Source organism: Dermochelys coriacea, chromosome 6, assembly GCF_009764565.3.
Source record: "Dermochelys coriacea isolate rDerCor1 chromosome 6, rDerCor1.pri.v4, whole genome shotgun sequence".
In the NCBI taxonomy this organism is placed as follows: Eukaryota; Metazoa; Chordata; order Testudines; family Dermochelyidae; genus Dermochelys; species Dermochelys coriacea.
In genome coordinates this window covers 78,757,991-78,777,003 of record NC_050073.1, presented here as the reverse complement: position 1 = coordinate 78,777,003, position 19,013 = coordinate 78,757,991, and the positions used below count along the sequence as shown (strand labels likewise).

Sequence of the window (19,013 nt, the reverse complement as noted above, 5' to 3'; positions counted from 1 at the left end):
GTGTGTGTGTATGTGTGTGTGTATGTGTATATATATAATATAAATAGAAAGTTGATTTTTAATTTAATAGAACTGTAGAGCATTTTCAAAATTCCAAAAAAAAAAAGGGGGGGTTGGGGGGAGTTGCCTCTGACCAGAATAAGACAAGAAAATTAAGCTTCCATTTGAAACCTTTTGGTTTTATATTTTGTACATAATTTATTTGTGGACTTCTGCTGCTTGTCCAGTTACTCTAGCTATGATCTTAAAGCAGCCTTGCAAAATGGTCAAGAAATTTGACCAGCCCAAACAAATATATTAGGCTACTCTTATCATATAACTACTGCCAGTATAACTGCACATGAAGACCCTACACACCCCAACTATACACATCCTTCTCTTGAAGTTGCAAACTCACATGTGCACTCAAGGCCCCACTTCTCCCCTACAGTAGACTATCTTTTTCATGACCTGAAAAAGGGCTCTGTGTAGTTCAAAAGCTTGTCTTTTTCACCAGCAGAAGTTGGTCTAATAAAAGAGATCACCTCATCCACTTTGACATGCATCCGACAAAGTGGGTATTCACCCTCGAAAGCTTATGCTCCAATACATCTGTTAGTCTATAAGGTGCCACAGGACTCTTTGCTGCTTTTATTCATGCACCTTGTCTCTCTAATATCCTGGGACCAACATGGCTACAACACTGCAAACAGTGATTTCTCCAGTTGTTGTCAAACCACTTCACCAATCGCTCACTCTTGAACTGCCCCAAGTTGTCACTTGTTCATCTCCCCAACCACTTAGTCACCATTCATCACCTAACATCTGTTAACTCTCAGCAGTTTCTCATCAACACATCTGTGTCAGTTGGGTCTGCTTAGGCCTGCAGCTGTCCCATAGTTCATCTAGAGTCTTTTCCTGATGTGAGGCAACTCTTCTCCTGGCTGGTCCACATGGAGTGCCCATATGGATTCTGCTGTATTCACTCCCTTGCTTAGAGAGGGAGCACTGGAACTAATGGAAACTTTGAATGCTGTTGATGGAGGAACACTCAGTCAGCTGAGGAGATGCGAAGGGAACAGTTGGCTAACTAGTAGTATGTACTTCATTACAATTCAATTTCATTATATTACAGGTGTTAGAACTAATCTGTACCCGTGAATCAGGAGCTGTGTTTGAGGCCGGTGGGTTGAACTGTGTGCTGACATTTATTCGTGATAGTGGGCACCTGGTTCATAAAGATACTTTACATTCTGCTATGGCTGTAGTATCCAGACTTTGTGGCAAAATGGAACCTCAGGATTCTTCATTAGAAATCTGTGTGGAATCCCTGTCTAGCTTATTAAAACATGAAGACCATCAGGTAAGCAATTTTTAATGATTGTTTATGTAGCATAAGAGTTACATCATTATATTTTTAGTTTGCTATTAATGTAATGTACTCAGTAAAGTACAGGTTAGATGCTAATTATATTTTGCAGTATCCTACTTCAGCTGCCACTATAGATTAGTGAATGGATGACTTGTAGACATACGCTATTGTTGTTGGTAGGTTGAATTTGTTACAAATCAACAACTTAATTGTGCTTAACAAATCATCAGTTGGAATTTTTTGTACAGTTTCCATAAGGAAGGAAAAACTTGAAACTCTGAATCATTGTGATAGTTCTAATTTTTTTCAGTTGCAAGCAAGAGAACAAAAATATTGCTTGATGTTGTCTGGCTATATCTAGCCCATAGCTTTTATGGAAACAAACCCTTACAAGATCTCAGAAAACTTGCATGACTCTCTTCAGAGAATTTTCTTAAATAACAATGACTCTGAAATTTTTTCAACTCAGTCGTAACATTGTATGTGACATTTTCTTGTCTAACCTGAAAGGAAAAAAATCCATCATAAATAGTGGAAAATTATATTAAATATTCATTCTGTCAGTTTATGTAATCTAAATTGTTGCTGCCCAGTGAGAAAGAAATGAACTTGCTGAATGCAGTGTGTGTGTGTGTGTGTGGGGGGGGGGGGGGGGGGGGTCAGCAGTAGCGGAATTGCTTAAATTGGAGTTTTATTAACAGCTAATGCGAAAGTATGAGTTGTCCTTGTAAGCTAACCCTAGGAAATGGGAACCTATCATCTTCTAACAGTAGATGAAAGGACCCCTTGCTTTGCATCAGATTGGGTGGTCACCTAGCAAATACTTAATCACTTACAGCAGCTAACCTTCTATAGAGTTTGAGCCCTCCTTTGTTCAAGCCTTTATCATCCCCAAACTGTTGAGTTTCAAGCACATGAAGACTGGGAAGCTGTGAACCCCATGCACCTGTGGTCTAAATTGTATAGCTCATTTTTTTTAAATCCTTTTGTAAGAATTACCTGTTAGAAGCATCTCATACCCTAATGGCACACAGAATAGTTTCATTCCCAGCTACAAGTCCATAATTAAAATGTGTCAATATCCTTGAGAATTGCTTACTCTGTTTGAAAGAGACCGGAGGAATCCAAAAAATATCTGTTGTGTATCATAAATTTCCCTATGTAAGGACTTTGTAAGGTTTATATATAAACCCTATATATATTTACATAGAACTTTGTTAGGGAAATTTATATCCTTATCCTTGTTGATGCACTTCTGGTTCAGGTCACTTACGGCATGGGAACAATTGTTCTCCCAGACATGTCAAGGCAGGAGTTAAGACCAGAATAATTTGGCCTTGGGAACAGTTCATTCTAAATCTGTTCTCTTAAATCACCGGCTCTGTGGTGATGATGAGGTCTGATCATCCGTGTTTCAGTTTCAAGTCATGAACAGGGAGCATAAACTGATCCCACTACCATACTCCTTACACTTTCAACAGTGACTCAGATCATGTTGTGCTAGAATCCCACTTGCAGTCTGTCACTTTTTTTGCATGTTTCTGCAAAAACCAAACCATTCTTGCCCCAAACCATATTCTCTTCCACACAAGCAGTCTGGATCACTCTAAGAAGGCTAGAGGAATGAGTGACTAGTGTATGGGAGAGATGATTAGATATATTCCTGGAAATATTCAGAACAGCAGCACATGCCCATAGCATGAACCTAATATGTGAAATAGACTATGCCAGCCAAGGGGATGGCCACAATGCAGAACAAATATGTAGTATTCTGAAAGCAGTTACTCTCAGAGCAGTGACTTGCTGTGGATAACCATGGTCCCTCAGAAGGAACAAATTGCATTTCAGTATTCAAATGTGTAAAAGGTGGGAAACCATCAACATTTAAGGAGAAACTTATAGTTTCTTTGATAAACTACCAATTTTTTTTTTTACTAGTGCTGTACTCGTACATCTACTTCAAAAGTTTTTCTCTTTTTCATATACGTAAATGATGAATCGTGTTTTTGTTTTTCAGCAGCTTTGTCAAACTGCACTTTCTAGTAGGAGGTATAGGTAAAATCACAGCTTTCATTGTTTCAATATCTCTGTTATGGAGATGTTAAAACAATTATAGGTACTATGAAAACTGCTCTAAAATTTATTTTTATAGTTATAATGCTGATGCTTTTCTTTAAAGCAGAGGTTCTCAAACTTCATTGCACTGAGACCCCCTTCTGACAACAAAAATTACAATACGACCCCAGGAGTGGGGACCGAAGCCTGAGCTTGCCACCCCGGGTTGGGGGGGCCCAAAGCCTAAAGGTGGCCAAAGCCAAGGGCTTCAGCACTGGGTAGGGGGCATGTAACCTGAGTCCTGCTGCCCTGGGCTGAAGCCCATAGGCTTCGGCTTCGTCCCCAGGCAGTGGGGCTCGGGCTTCAGCTTCAGCCCCCAGCAAGTCTAATGCCAACCCTGGTGACCCCATTAAAACGGGGTCTCGACGCACTTTGAGATCCCGACCCACAGTTTGAGAACCTCTGTTTTAAAGCACTGTTGCTTTATGTTTATACCATGAGCCTCTATTCTCCTTAAGTGACAAATCTTTATTTATTGTAAATTAATGGTGAGTATCTTGTATACATCTTCCACAGGTTTCAGATGGAGCGCTCAGATGTTTTGCTTCATTAGCTGACAGATTTACACGTCGTGGAGTTGATCCAGCCCCATTAGCCAAACATGGACTAACTGAGGAGTTGTTATCACGCATGGCAGCAGCTGGTGGTATAGCATCAGGACCATCTTCAGCTTGCAAACCAGGTCGGAGCAGCACCGGAGCACCATCTACAGCTGCAGACTCTAAATTGAGTAATCAGGTGTCAACTATTGTGAGTCTGTTGTCAACCCTCTGTAGAGGCTCTCCAGTAGTAACGCATGTAAGAACCATTTAAATGTTACAGTTCTTCACCTTTTTCAATATTTTTTGTTAAATTTTAAGTTATTTCTTGATGTACTTTAAAAACCTCTATTTGTGATAAAAATGTTGTGTTTTTTTTTTGTAAAGGAAAAAAGAAACATTTCATATGGAAATAAACCATTATTTTCTAAAGTCCTATATATTTTTTTATTGTTCAGACTTTTAATTATTTCCAGGATCTCCTAAGATCTGAACTTCCAGATTCTATAGAAAGTGCATTACAGGGTGATGAAAGATGTGTACTGGATACCATGCGTTTAGTAGATCTTCTTTTGGTGCTACTGTTTGAAGGGCGAAAGGCCCTGCCAAAGTCTAATGCTGGATCTACAGGCAGAATCCCAGGATTGCGTAGACTGGATAGTTCTGGGGAACGTTCTCATCGGCAGCTGATAGACTGCATCCGCAGTAAAGATACTGATGCACTAATAGATGCTATTGACACAGGAGGTAGGAAAAAATATTTTGAAGACTGAAAAAGAAAATGAGATGAATGAAATATGCAAAGTCTAACTTTTATGTTGCTTAATACAGGCTAGTTCTTGCTGTTAACAATCCTTGCTTTCGGCTAGATTCACAAAAGGACTTAGGTGCCTAACTGCTGCCTTTGGTGCTTAAATCTCAGAACCAGACCCCACTGGGAATCACGAAGCTGTCCCTGAACGCTGTGGGTGCCTAAACTTGTTCAGTATTGAATATTTGCAGTAAAAGTTCCCAAGCGCTTATGTTGCTGCCTCTGAGCATGCACATAGCAGCCCATGCCAGGGGTTTGATGTGTAAACCACAGAGTAATTCACAAACTAGGTAAAGATAGGCATTCTTCCACCTACCTCACTGGCGGGACCTGATCCAGTAAGCATAGTCAGAACTTTCCTATCCAATTGGGCCCCTAGAGATGAGCTTACACAAAATGGAGGGACAGAGGAACAGCTTTTTGCAAAAATGGCATAGGCGCCTAGCACCAAGACGGGTTTGCAGCTGAGAAATCCAAGCAAAGGGAAGCACCTCCCTGGAGCCCAGACTTCGGTTCCTGTCTCTGAGGTGGTGGAGCTTAGCATGTACTCTGGGGCTTGGCTCCTTCCATTGGCTTGCTGAGGTGAGGAGCCACCTAGTGTGCTAGCTTTTGTGAAGTGCTTATTTCTCCCCATTCATTGTATAGGGAGAGTAGATGCAGAACTCGGTCTTTGTGAATCCTAGTGCTTTTCTAGACTCCTAAAAGTGTGGCGATGCTGAGAATCGAGCCACTTGTTCTTAATCTTTGATTCACAACCAAGACTTTCAGAATATTTTTAGAAGTCTGTTGAGAATGTTTAAAGTTTATTTAAAGACCAAAGAATAGTACATTGTTACTTTATTTATTGGAAATTAATGGTGTTGAATGTATTGTACTGTGCCTTTAATTAGTTATCTTGTACCTAATACTTTCAGCTTTTGAAGTAAATTTTATGGATGATGTAGGACAAACTCTTTTAAACTGGGCATCAGCTTTTGGAACTCAGGAAATGGTAAGCTAAATGTATTAACTGAAATTAAGTAATACAAGTTATTTAATTCTCTGTGCAGAGAGATGTATAAATAAGGAAACTAGCTTCCGTTTCTTTATATTTTATAGGTGGAATTTCTCTGTGAAAGGGGTGCTGATGTTAACAGAGGTCAGAGGTCGTCTTCATTACATTATGCAGCATGTTTTGGAAGGCCTCAAGTGGCAAAGGTGTGAATTCAAACTTCTGTACTGTTTTTTGAAGCAGAAATCATTTGTTTTGCATTTACTTTAAAAAGTTTCCTACAAAATAAGAGAAGTTCTGTGATATCTAACATAAATGTGTTCTCAAATAGTTAAATTCAGCATGTTCTATCTCCACTGTTTGTACAGTAGGACCTCCAAGTTAGGAGCACCAGAGTTATGAACTGACCAGTCAATCACACACCTCATTTGGAACCAGAAATACGCAATCAGGCAGCAGTACAGACCCTCTCCCCTCCAACTCCCCACACACAAAAAAAACCCAGCACAGTACTGTGTGAAATGTTAAACTACTAGGGAAAAAAAGGAAAGCAGCATTTTTCTTTTGCATACCTTTGAAACTTTACTATCTTAAGTCAATGTTCAGTTGTAAACTTTTGAAAGAACAAGCATAACGTTTTGTTCAGAGTTATAAACATTTCAGAGTTAAGAACAACCTCCATTCCTGAGGTGTTCGTAACTCTGAGGTTCTACTGTATTGGAAAGCTAGCTTCTGGTGCTGCTAGGTCAGTGAAACAAGTGTAAGTCCACTTGCACTTGTTTCACAGATAACTGTAAGTATCACATACCCGCAGTGTTCTGCTGTTGTAGGTAGCCCAGGAATGAGCAGTTTGATAATAGGGTTAGTTATTTGGAAAAGGAATTTTATTAGTTTTCTCTCTCAAAATTTGTTTGCCTCTAGACTCTCCTGCGACATGGTGCGAACCCTGATTTGAGAGATGAAGATGGGAAAACTCCTTTAGACAAAGCTCGTGAAAGGGGGCACAGTGAAGTGGTGGCTATTCTTCAGTCTCCAGGTTAGTATGAATTTTTATTTCCTGACTCTTCTCTTCTAGTGGTATTGCTTGCATTTTTCTTCCCTTTATTTTCTCCTGGTAGAGGCATAGTGGAATAAAATAGTAACGTTTGGGCATAAGCATCTAATATAGAACTCTTTCTGAGACTTGTCCCATTGAAGTTTAGTTGTGCTTTCAGTATGTGGCCCTTAATTTGCCACATACTGTGTTGCAAAAATAATCTTTATTTTCTAGAAATATGTGTATATGTGGTCAGGTTCCCAGCCATGATTGGAGATGGATATTTTAGTTTTATTTGTTGGAAAAAGATTGGGTCAGTAAATGTCTGTCCTAAAAAAATTACATTTTGCAGGTGATTGGATGTGTCCAGTTAACAAAGGAGATGAAAAGAAAAAGAAAGATGCAAACAAAGATGAAGAAGAATGTAATGAACCCAAAGGAGATCCAGAAATGGCACCTATATATTTGAAAAGACTATTACCTGTATTTGCACAAACATTTCAACAAACTATGCTACCTTCCATAAGGTAACAATTATTCATACCAATCGGTATTCATACATCTGTAGTGTGTCTATTAGTTATACAAACATTTGTGATATAACTCAATAGAAAATGTCAATAGGACACTATTTCTTCAATAATGAGCTAAATCATCTGAAAATTTGATATTTGCAAGTGTCTAATGATCCTTTTTTAAAATGTGGAGACTTGGGGCAGAGAAAAGTGCTGCTGCACTCATCCTGGTACTTACTATTCTAAGGGTAAAGCACATATAACGGTAATAGTTTGATGTGAAATGTAATGAAAAGCAATCTGATTGAACAGAAATTAAGCCTTTTTGTTCCATGTTTTTGCTTGGGGCTTTTAAATATCTTTTTTTTTTTTTTTTTTTTTTTTCCCCCCTCTGTAGAGAGAGGTAGGATTTACAGGTGTTTTGGAAGAAGTGTATTTTAGCAAGGGGCTTGGAGGAGAAAGCAGGGTGAGATGTGATAGGCTAAGGGAGAATGCTCTGGCTTCGGGTTGCTGCATGGAAAGTCACAAAGAGTATTATGTTTGCACAATGCCTAGCACAATAGGCTCCTGATCTCAGTCAGTATCCCTTGCTGCTACAGTAATACAGAAATCATAGTAGACTGGGAGAAGGACCAGAAGTGATGTCTAGTCAGATGGATTGGGCAAATTAAAAATATACAAGAGCAAAGGGGCTAGGGAAGAGCTAGTTTAGAGAGCTTTGAAGGCCAGGAGAAACAGCTTAATTTGAAGCAGAAAGTAAGTGGTAACCAGTGAAGGGTACTGAAGAAGGAACAGGGCTGTAGTTGGAATGGCAGATAAAATTTCAGGAGCAGTATTTTGGACAGACTGAAAAGGGTGCAGTGAGAGTCTGGAAAGCCTGAGAAGAGTTTATAATAGCCAAGGCAGGAAATAATCAGGACAAAGTTTTACTCATTGGGCATGAAGAGAAAAGGGCATATTCCAGAAGAACTGTCATGACTGATGCTGTTGATAAAGATAATGGAAGAGAGGAGTTGAAGGGGATGGCAAGGTTGCAGCTCTTTGGAATGGGAAGGACAGTGGGATTAAGGATGGAGGAGTCATGGTAGGCAAGCATCTCTATCTGAACTTCAAGTGTAATGCTCTGGCAAAAAGGACTAATGTAATCCTTGGTTGTATAAACTAGAATACTGCGTGCGATCCTTTTAAAAAGGGATGTTAAAAAAATTGAAGAGGATGCAGACAAGAGCGACAAAAATTATCAGAGGGCTGGAGAAAATGCCATACAGTGAGAGACTTAAGGTATGTCTATACTGCAATAAAACACTGTCAGCTGACTTGGGCTCACAGGGCTATAAAATTGCAGTGTAGACATCCAGTTTCGGGTACTAAAGGGCTCTTTAATATAGTGGAGAAAGACATGACAAGAACCAGTGAGTGGAAGTTGAAGCCAGACAAATTCAAATTAACATACAAAGACAATTTAACACTGAGAGTGATTAACCCATTGAAACAAATTACCGACGGATGTGGCAGATTCTGTTTTGATGACTTCAAATCAAATCAAGCCTGGATGGCTTTCTGGAAGATACACATTAGTCAAACACACATCATGCTTTAGTTAAACACAGTTATTGGGCTCCATACAGGGGTAACCAGGTGCAATTTAATGGCTTATTATATATACAGAAAATCAGACTAGATGATCTAATGGTCCCTTCTTGCCATAAGCCTTTGTCTTTCTAATAGTAAATGGATGAGGAAAGAGGAGCTGAGTTTATGATGTATTGAGGTGGTTGGGATTTGGATATCCAGGAAGGAGACGGAGAAGCAAATCCAGTGTGGGTTAGCCAGGAATGGAGAGAGATGTTAGACATCTCCAGAGAGGTAGTGGTTGAGTAAGGTTGCATGGAGATAAGGGAGGAAGAGGAGGACTTCAGATTTCTGCACTTCTTGATTCTATTTACATATAGGTTAAAAGAATTAAAATGTGAACTGACATTCCAATATTTCAGTCCCAGTTATCAGATATAATTTTTAAAGATAATATAATAATAGACTACAAAAACCTTTGGAGCTCGTTTTTTGAGACAGTTTTTATCACTTGTTATATGATTGTTTAGCTTTGCAAGGAATAATTTTTTATTTTAATTTTTAAAGGAAAGCAAGCCTTGCCCTCATTAGAAAAATGATTCATTTTTGTTCTGAAGCATTGTTAAAAGAGGTTTGTGATTCTGATGCTGGTCACAACCTTCCCACAGTATTGGTTGAGATCACTGCTACTGTTCTTGATCAAGAGGTAACCTTATTCTTTTTATTATTTATAATATAACACTGTATTTGAGAAACAAAATTTTTCCCCTTAACTTTTTGTGCTGCTTTTATAATGTATTGAATCTGTCTGTGAAATAAAGATCAGTGTTTTGTGATTACTTGATATTAAGCCATAGCTTATCACCTTGTCTTTGATCAGATGTTTTTTTAATTTTGATAAAACAGGCCATGATGTGAACAGTTTAAGTGGTGGACTAACAATGCCTAAAATTTGAAATGGCTTGCAGTTAACACCTCTCACCTTTCTTTTTTCCCTCCTACACCAATTTCTTGCAGGATGATGATGATGGCCACTTGCTAGCCTTGCAAATCATAAGGGATTTGGTAGATAAAGGTGGTGACCTTTTTCTAGATCAGCTTGCTAGGCTTGGTGTAATTAGTAAAGTGTCAACTTTGGCAGGCCCATCTTCTGATGATGAGAATGAAGAGGAGTCCAAACCTGAGAAAGTAAGCACAGCATTATCTAGCTTTGTCTGTTCTACAAAGCCATCTTCTGTCTCTACATATTTGCAACTTCATGAAAATGTGAAAAAATACATAAATAAAACCAATAATAAGAGTTCTTGATTTATACGTTCTGTTAAGTTGACTCCACTGTTTTGCCTAAACTGCCTAAACTGAAAGCGCTTTTTTGGGGGGGGGTGGGGGAGCGGGAAGAGCAGGGGTAGAAAAAGCACAATAGTAGATCTGTACTTACAGACCTCTGAAGGAAATGAACAACAGCTCTGGAGCACTTAAACCTAAAAATTCAAAAATTAAATACATGGAAATAGTAGACAATAAAGTATTTTTTTGTTAAAGCAGGATGGAAATTGTTTTGTAGTCTGTTACGTTAAGTTTCCTCCTTGTCAGTGCCCCCACACAATACCACTGTTGTACTAAGATGGCTGCCCCAACAGGTAGGTTTTTAATAACATTTATAATTCTAATGGGTAATTAATGGAGAGAAGTGTTGCTTATGCAGATTATCTCATTAAACATTCCTTAAAGAAAACTTTTAAAATCAATATTTTATGGTTTACGGTTATATTTTTGAATGTTTATGTCTAGCTTTTTGTATTTTTACAGCATGTTTATTTAAATTACATTATTTTATCTAACTTTACAGGAGGATGAACCCCAAGAGGATGCTAAAGAACTGCAGCAGGGTAAACCATATCACTGGAGAGAGTGGTCCATCATTAGGGGAAGGGACTGCTTATATATCTGGAGTGATGCAGCAGCCCTGGAACTGTCTAATGGTAGCAATGGATGGTTCAGATTTATCTTGGATGGAAAACTGGCAACAATGTATTCAAGTGGGAGTCCAGAAGGAGGATCAGATAGTTCAGGTATAATTTCTTCTCAACTTCATAATAAATCTCGGTTTATTTATATTGTTTAATTCGATCTATTCTGTTTTACAGAAATTGGCTTACTAAATAGTAAAGCATTTCAACAGATAGAAGTTGGTCAGTTAATTGTGATGCTTCTGTCAAATAGCATGTGACTTTCTTGGTGATTATGTTCAGAAATCATCTCTCCAGTAAAAGTGTATTAACTTCATTTTGTTTTGATTCTTCATGCAAACTTAATTTTATCATCCCAATCATGAAAGGCTCTTTGTAGTGGCCATCCCAGGAAAACAGGTTGAAATGTCAATTTATTGTTTGCTTTTAGCTAGCTGAATGAAATTGCCTGTGTTGGAAGACAAACAAAGGAAAGTTTCTCATCAAGGTTGGGAAAGATGTCACAGTGTTTTAACTAGTGGTGGGTGAGGGGAATAAGTGACAGATGTGGAGCTATAAGTATTCTGCAACATATTTTCTATACTCTGTACAGAATGTGCAACTTATTTTAATTAAGCAATCCTCTTTGTTTCATCTTTTCACTAGTGCAACAGTTCATACATTTGTAAATCATCAGCTGCATTGTGGTGTTACACCACTCAATAATTCATGAAATTTAGTAACGAGGTGTTGTGGTTCAGGATTGAAAAAGGGTGTAATGGCTTTATTAGCCTAGTGGCTAATACTTGAAAGAAGAGGAGGTTGGAATTCCACTGTTGAAAGCTAATGGAAATTCCAAGAAAAAAAATCTGAACTTGAGTTAGTATCTACTGGGGAGAGGGAGAAACCCTTAAACTTTGTCATTTCTTCATATGTTAGTCTGGAATGTCAAAGTTAAGATTATATTTGAAAAAAAAAAGTATAGAAAACTCAATCACTCAAGCAAATTTAGCTCTGCTTTCTCCTCTCCAAAACATGGTCGACACTGCACCTTTCATGAGACTTGCATGTTGATGAAGGACATCTAATAAAGATGGTTTTGATAATGGAATCAGACACTATAATCATGTAACTTTAGACCACGTTTCCCATGCCTTCTCATTTCCCTTTATGAAGAGAAAACTATACTGATGTGGGAGCAAAGGGAGAGACATGTGAAGTAGATTTCTTTGGGGAGTGCTTTCTAGGTTGCTAGATGCACTTTCCATCCTTCAGTGTGCTTTCTTCCTCCTGCAGCCCATTATATCAATGTGACTAGGGTCATATGGAGTTTAATAAACCTGTTTCTAGGTTATAACTTATATGGAAACCACTTTTAATAACTATTTTTGTTAAACCCATCTATAAAATATTATAGTAAAATCCACCTATCCTTGCCAAGATGAAAAGATTAAAAGACATTTTTAACTTCTTAGCTCAACTGTTAATTTATGTTGAACCAAAACAAAAGTTTATGAAAATGCCCCAGAAGATAATTAATTTTTCTGAAATCCTTACAGCTCCCAGATTCCAGGTCTGATTTGTTTCAAATGTGAGAGAAAAAAAGGAGGGATTAGCATAACTACAGCATTGTAGCTGGGCTGCTGTAGTGCAAATTTAGGACTTCTCTATATGGGGACCCAGAGATATGATATTAGGGAAATTTCCTGGTTTAAGATCAAATCTGTGAAACTTCAGTGAGATTATATTTATTTTGGTGAAGTCAGGGTAAGGGCAGATCAAAATCAGGCTTGTAATACAAAGTTAATTTCAACCTTATCTATGAAGAAACATTTAAAAATTGCCATTTTACTGTTGTATAGTACAAAAAAAGTATATGCATAAAATGATTTAAGCATGCAGTCTTTAGAGGTGTAAAAAAAAATTTATCTTTACTGCCTGGCATTATTGGAATCTTTTTTGTCATTTTACTTGCATTAAGTAAATTAATTAGTGAAACATTTCTTCTAAATTTATCTAGTTAAACCATAATTACCATTTACTATATAGTACACCATATTGACAAGTATTGTGATAATATGCAAGTAGGCATATTTAAGATTGCCCTAACTCACTTTAAATTTCAAAATTCAAATTTAAATTATTGTAATTTTTGCACTAAAGTTTTAGTTTGTCTTCTAAAAATTCAAACCAACCAATATTAAACAAACGTGAAGGGGGGTAAAGAAAATGTCTATTGTATTCTTATACACTCTATACAGAGTTTGTATTTTTGTGTTGTTCACACTACTCAGTTCTGTTGCTCATCAGCAATCCTTTGTAATTGAAGAGCTTTTCACCAACTCACAAAATAATATAATAAAAACAATAAATTACATAAGGTGCATCCTGGGGTTAATCAACACTGAATTAGAACTGCACATTGTTAATTGCAATTCTGGATAGACAATAGAAACCAAGGATGCTATTCTTCCACTCTTAATGACTTTGGAGAGGTATCTTACTAGATCAACCTCACAGAACCAAGTTATGGCTTATTCTACACAGGAACACCCAGGAAAATTAAGCCAGATTATCTAAAGATGTGAAGTTAAAGCATATTAAACCCTTGTATAAATGCTCTGATTCAGAAGTAAAGTGGCCTTGGTTCTCTTTTCCTTAATCTAAGGACATATCTACATGAAAGTTTAGTTTCTGGTTTGTGTGTAAATCTACCCTACGTACCCTGCCACGCATTAAATGTCCACGTGGATCCTGTTGGTGCGCACTAACAGTTCCTTCATGTGCTTTGATCTATCTCAGGGATGTAGATTCAAGCACATGAAGGAACTGTTAGTGTGATCAGCAGGGTCCACACAAACACTTGTGTGCAGCAGGTTAGTGTGAAGTATGTTTATATCCAGGTTGCCTGCAAACTAAATGTTCATGTAGACAATTCTTTAAGTGTGAACTAAGGCCTTTCTACTTCTGAGTGAGAGCATTCACACAGGGGTTTAATATGGCTTAACTTCACACCTTTATAGAAAACAACATATAACAACAGCTATATGAGATAACAGTTAGGCAGCCTAGGTTGAGACTACCCTAAATTCTCCTCAGATATACTGGATACTGTTCTGTTCCTCCTTTGTTAAAATATTATCTCATATATAAATAATTGATTTTGTCAGTCGCACTGAAAGCAGTCTTATGGCATCATTCAAGGATCGTTTAAACTGTTTATATTGGTCAAAATCAAATTCTCATTTAGAAAATGAAAAACGTATCTATAGTTGTCCATTTAGTTTCCATATGTTGAGAAAAATATTATAATATAATTAAACTGACTGAGTAAGATGTTCCCCTCTATGTGGAGCAAGGGACCTGAAAAGTAGAGTCAGCAGAATGAGAGTAGAGGCATCTCCTTGGCATGGTCTCCTGAATCTGCAGAAGCCCCCTCGTGTTAATACTGAGTAACTGTGGCTTCTTGCTGCAGTCTCCTTCCCAGCCCCCTTTTTAACTTCAAAAGTTGCAAATGCTGTTTCCATTTTACTGTGCTTTTTTGTTGGAGGGTTGATTTGGGCTCCTATTACTCTTGTTTGGACTCCTAGAGAACTTCATATTAACAGTAGTGAGGTAAATTACTTATTAGATTTTTACAAGATTCAATTCAAGTTTAACATGGATTTGCTTAACTTACTTTGTGTTACACTTCCTAACAAACATTATATGTCTTCTCTCTTGCCCAAGAAAAGTTATATTATGAGTTCTTGTGTAATCATGTAATTAAATCCTATTATAATGCATAAATACAGAGAGCTGGAGTTCAAAATGTTTTAAAAAGCCTTAATCTAAAATTACATTTTGCACTGAGTATACTTAAAGTCAAACTTTGTTCATGAAAAAAACAACTTGTGCTTGAAATATATTATGTTTAAAGTCAAGCACTAGAAAATTGTTTGTTTTTTTTAATAGAAAGTAGAAGTGAATTCTTAGAGAAATTACAAAGAGCTCGAAGCCAAGTAAAGCCATCTACCACAAGTCAGCCAATTTTATCAGCACCTGGGCCCACTAAACTTACTGTGGGAAACTGGTCACTCACCTGTTTGAAGGAAGGAGAAATTGCTATCCACAATTCAGATGGTCAGCAAGCTACAATATTAAAAGAAGATCTCCCAGGCTTTGTTTTTGAGTCCAATAGAGGAACTAAACATTCATTTACCGCTGAAACCTCTTTGGGTAAGTATGTAGATATGTGTAATAAACAGGTATGGGCAGGGGTGTGTGTGTTTGTTTTAAGTATTGTGAAATTTAAAAAAAAATTTAAAATTGGTTTGCAGGATCAGAGTTTGTGACTGGCTGGACTGGCAAAAGAGGTAGAAAACTGAAATCCAAGTTAGAGAAAACAAAGCAAAAGGTTTGTGAGTGTGTGGTTTTTGTACTTCTAATCAAATTTGTGGTTTGCTATATTCTTAATTTTTCTTAGGTTATGAAGAGATGCATTCCTATTACTGAGGTTTTTAACAACCAATTTAGTATTAATTGAACTATGAGCAATTTTTTTTTAAGATTTGAGAGAAAATGAGCCATGTTGGTTTAAAAAACATGTAATTTCTGTCAATCTACAGTAATTTTATGGCTCTCATCCACTGTTTCTAACAAGCCTGATCTTCTCATTGAGATAAATCTCATCCTTTAAAATATTACTCCCTGCTTTGTGTACATTCATTAATTGCCGTAGACGAAGATGTCACCTCTCCCTATTCACACCTATGCAAAGTGATACAAACAGAGAAAGTTATAAGACCTGTGCATGTTTCCTATAAAAATTACTTTTCAAACCTGCCTGTTCCTGCTCCCATTTAAATAAATGGAACTATTGTCATTGATTTGATTGGGAACAAGTTCAGTCAGAGAAGAACTTATATTTCCCATCTCAGACTTCTCTGAAAAATGCCAAAAATGCCAGTTTTAGGCAAGGTCAGCAAATGAAACAAACCTGAATTTTTGGCACTTTGTTTTACAGATATTATACAGTTATGGAGCTGCATATTTACGTTTTATTCTTAATTGTGCTCCAGAAACTAAACTAAACTCCTTCTTAAAACCACGCCTCTAACTCATATGGTTGTGACTGAAACTTGCAGAACATGAACCAAATATGCTTGGTACTTATGGTGTTGCAGTGTTATCTGCCTGAGTCTGCAGATAGCATGCAACAATAGCCCTGAGGAAAAGTGTCTTCTGCCTACCTACACCTCACTTTGGTGGAAACTCAGGTCAAGTGACAGATATTGGGATGGGGTGCCCTAGGACAGTTACTGGGAAGGGTGGCAGTGGGGAGAACAAGAAATATAAATTAACTCAATTAAAATTGCTGCTCCAAAATGAAAAGTTACTTCTTTCCCCCCTTAAAATGAGGGGAGAAAGAAGAGATGCATTCCTTCCCAAGTACCAAAAACTTCAGCCGGGCATGAAAACCAAAACTGAAACCACATTCTGGGTACCAAAAGTTCAATCTTCCTTTTGACCCTCAAAACCTCCAGCTTTTCCGCAACAATTTTTGTAATGCAATTACACACTGTAAATACAAAAATACGTACCACATCAAAAATTTGAATGTGGAGGAAATGTAAAATTGAATTCAATATAAAAATAAACATAAATACTGTTCTATTGTACTGGTTGGATGAGGAGCAGTGAAAGGAAGAGGTCTGCGAGTAGGAAGGGAGGTAGTGTTGCAGAAATCCAGAGCTGTATCAAGTAATTGCTGCATAGAACACAAGTCATTATTATGAGGCAAAAAATATTAGAAAAATTCCAAAAAGCAAAATACCTAATTTCCTGAACGTTCACTTAATGAATGCCTTCTCCTATTGGCCTCAGGCTTTGTAGAAAAGCTTCATATAAGATCACATAGGAAAATTTTTGGGGGAGTTGGTTTAGTATTGGTGAAGTGGGATGGAGTGTTAGGAAAAAGTGGGTTTATAATAGAAAGTTAGTTTTAACCTTCACTATGAAGAGATTAACACATCTAGGATATGAGTTTAGAAATAGGCACAGATAAACAATTCATATAGGTTCTGTAACCTTTGTCTGTGGTGTTCACAGTTACAAATTAACTTGTTCATAAGCATGGCATGTGTGCTTGAAATTTAGCAACATGCACTAAGGTTTTCAATGTACAAATATGCAAATTTGCCAAGGCAGTGTGATTACCCTTACTTAGTTTTCTGGTTGTGTGATCAGTTTATATTCCTTCCCACTCATCTAAATACTGTTGTCATGGACATCTTTAGCAAAGAAAACCCAGATGCTAGAATCTTGAAGAAACACTAGTAATCTCACATGTATATTCTGGTATTTTGCTAAAGCAAATTTATAGTACAGTTGTCACAGTTGCTCCCAAACCTGTTCTCTCCTCCTCCTCCTCCTGTTCTGAATAAAGATGATACTAAAATATTAAACTACAGTTGTTTTTATATTTGTACCCTCTGTAAACATCAAGATAATATATTCTATTATGGATGTTGAACCATTATAATTTGTTTGCCAAACTCAGAAAAATCACTAATGCCTTGCAGAGCTTGCCACCTGCTTTGTAGCTATTCTGTATGTTCCACTATCCATCACTCCTTTTTCTGTCTTCCTCTCGTCATGGAGCTTCTCCTGACTGAAGTGAAGCACCTCAGTGGTGACAACAGCATCTTGCAGGAGGAGCATCTGTGGAACAGGCTATGGTGCCATGTGTAGAAGGGATTTTTTTGTCTAGCCTGCCACTGTTCTCCCCTCTACCATCAAGGTATCTTATGGGGAGAGTAGGGGCTCTTACCCCTCTCCTTTTGGCATTATAAATTCACTTTCTACAAAGATGGTCATTCTGGCAGTGACGTCTGTTGTGGTGGTGTATTTTATTGGATTGTTGTGCCAAAATATCTCTAGGAATCTCATTTGTATTGGAGAGTATGGAAGCTTTGACTGTGGAGAGAAAATGGGCTATAGAAAGGGGGAGATTGTGCTAGGTATGAATTGCTGAGCAACAGTTAAGGGGAAGAGCTATTTAAACTGGAAACGAGCAGTAGCAGTCCAGTTTCAATTTTTAGAAAGGAAGTTTAGGCAAGACCAAAATTGCCGTCCTATTTCAGTTTCATATGCTGTTACTTAGGAGACATCCATATTCCTCAGGAGGCTTTCTTCTCAGATGATTCAAAATGACGAATTGTGCATACTAAAATATAAAAAAAAATATTTTAATCCTGATTCTTAGAATAATTTTTGGCAGGTACGAACTATGGCAAGAGATTTATATGATGATCATTTTAAAGCTGTTGAAAGCATGCCTCGAGGAGTAGTTGTAACATTGAGGAACATAGCAACCCAGTTAGAATCTTCTTGGGAACTTCATACAAACAGACAGGTAAGTACAGGCTTTCATATCTTAATGTATCTGTCATGAAACAAGGGAAAGTTGCAATAAATTTAGACATGAAATGTTCATGTTCACAATTTTCACATATCTTGTCAAAAACTGTATATGTCAGAGGTGTGCAAACTACGGCCCGTGGGCCACATCCGGCCCACAGGACCATCCTGCCCAGCCCTTGAGCTTCTGGCCAGGGAAGTTAGCCCCTGGCCCCTCCCCTGCTGTCCCCCCACCCCCGCAGCCTAAGTTCACCGCATCGCCTGCATTCTGGCATGCCGCTCCTGCTGGGCATGCTGCTCTGAGCGGCGTGGTAAAGGGGGTGGGGGAGGTTGGATAAGGGGCAGAGGGCCCCGGGGGGAGTCAGGGGGCAGGGGGAGGTTGGATGGGACGGAGGGGCAGGGGTGGTCAGGGGATGGGAAATGGGGGGGAGGGGAGTTGGATAGCCCTGGGAGGCCTGTCAGGGGGTGGGGGGGGTGGATGTGGGGGTGGGATCCTGAGGGGCGGGGGGGGGTTCGGGAGGGGCCGGTCAAGGAGCAGGGTGGGTTGGATGAGTTGAGGTTTCTAAGGGGGGCAGTTAGGGGGAGGGGGTGGATCGGGGGCAGGGGCCAGGCTGTTCGGGGAAGCACAGTCTTCCCTACCAGGCCCCCCATACAGTTTCTCAACCCCGATGAGGCCCTCAAGCCAAAAAGTTTGCCCGCCCCTGGTATATGTAGTAGTACTTGGAATAATAGT

The 19,013-nt window shown here is 38.3% G+C and overlaps 1 protein-coding gene across 11 annotated transcripts in view; it reads left to right on the top strand.

Moving 5' to 3' along the window:
- The window catches only part of HECTD1 (HECT domain E3 ubiquitin protein ligase 1), a 103,483-nt gene that overhangs the window by 39,954 nt on the left and 44,516 nt on the right, over positions 1-19,013 (top strand). For 6 of the 11 annotated variants that reach the window (XR_006282066.1, XM_038404553.1, XM_038404559.2 and 3 more), the window contains exons 4-16: positions 1,115-1,342; positions 3,983-4,264; positions 4,464-4,752; positions 5,731-5,807; positions 5,915-6,013; positions 6,729-6,843; positions 7,196-7,370; positions 9,498-9,636; positions 9,948-10,118; positions 10,780-11,002; positions 14,834-15,097; positions 15,199-15,275; positions 18,141-18,275. Coding sequence is in view for 10 of the 11 variants with exons in the window: in XM_038404553.1 (XP_038260481.1) it covers positions 1,115-1,342; positions 3,983-4,264; positions 4,464-4,752; positions 5,731-5,807; positions 5,915-6,013; positions 6,729-6,843; positions 7,196-7,370; positions 9,498-9,636; positions 9,948-10,118; positions 10,780-11,002; positions 14,834-15,097; positions 15,199-15,275; positions 18,141-18,275 (2,274 nt within the window). In the remaining variant the exon portion in view is untranslated. The remainder of the gene's footprint in view (positions 1-1,114; positions 1,343-3,982; positions 4,265-4,463; positions 4,753-5,730; positions 5,808-5,914; positions 6,014-6,728; positions 6,844-7,195; positions 7,371-9,497; positions 9,637-9,947; positions 10,119-10,779; positions 11,003-14,833; positions 15,098-15,198; positions 15,276-18,140; positions 18,276-19,013) is intronic. The other 5 variants (XM_038404552.1, XM_038404560.2, XM_038404558.2 and 2 more) reach the window with 1 other exon arrangement.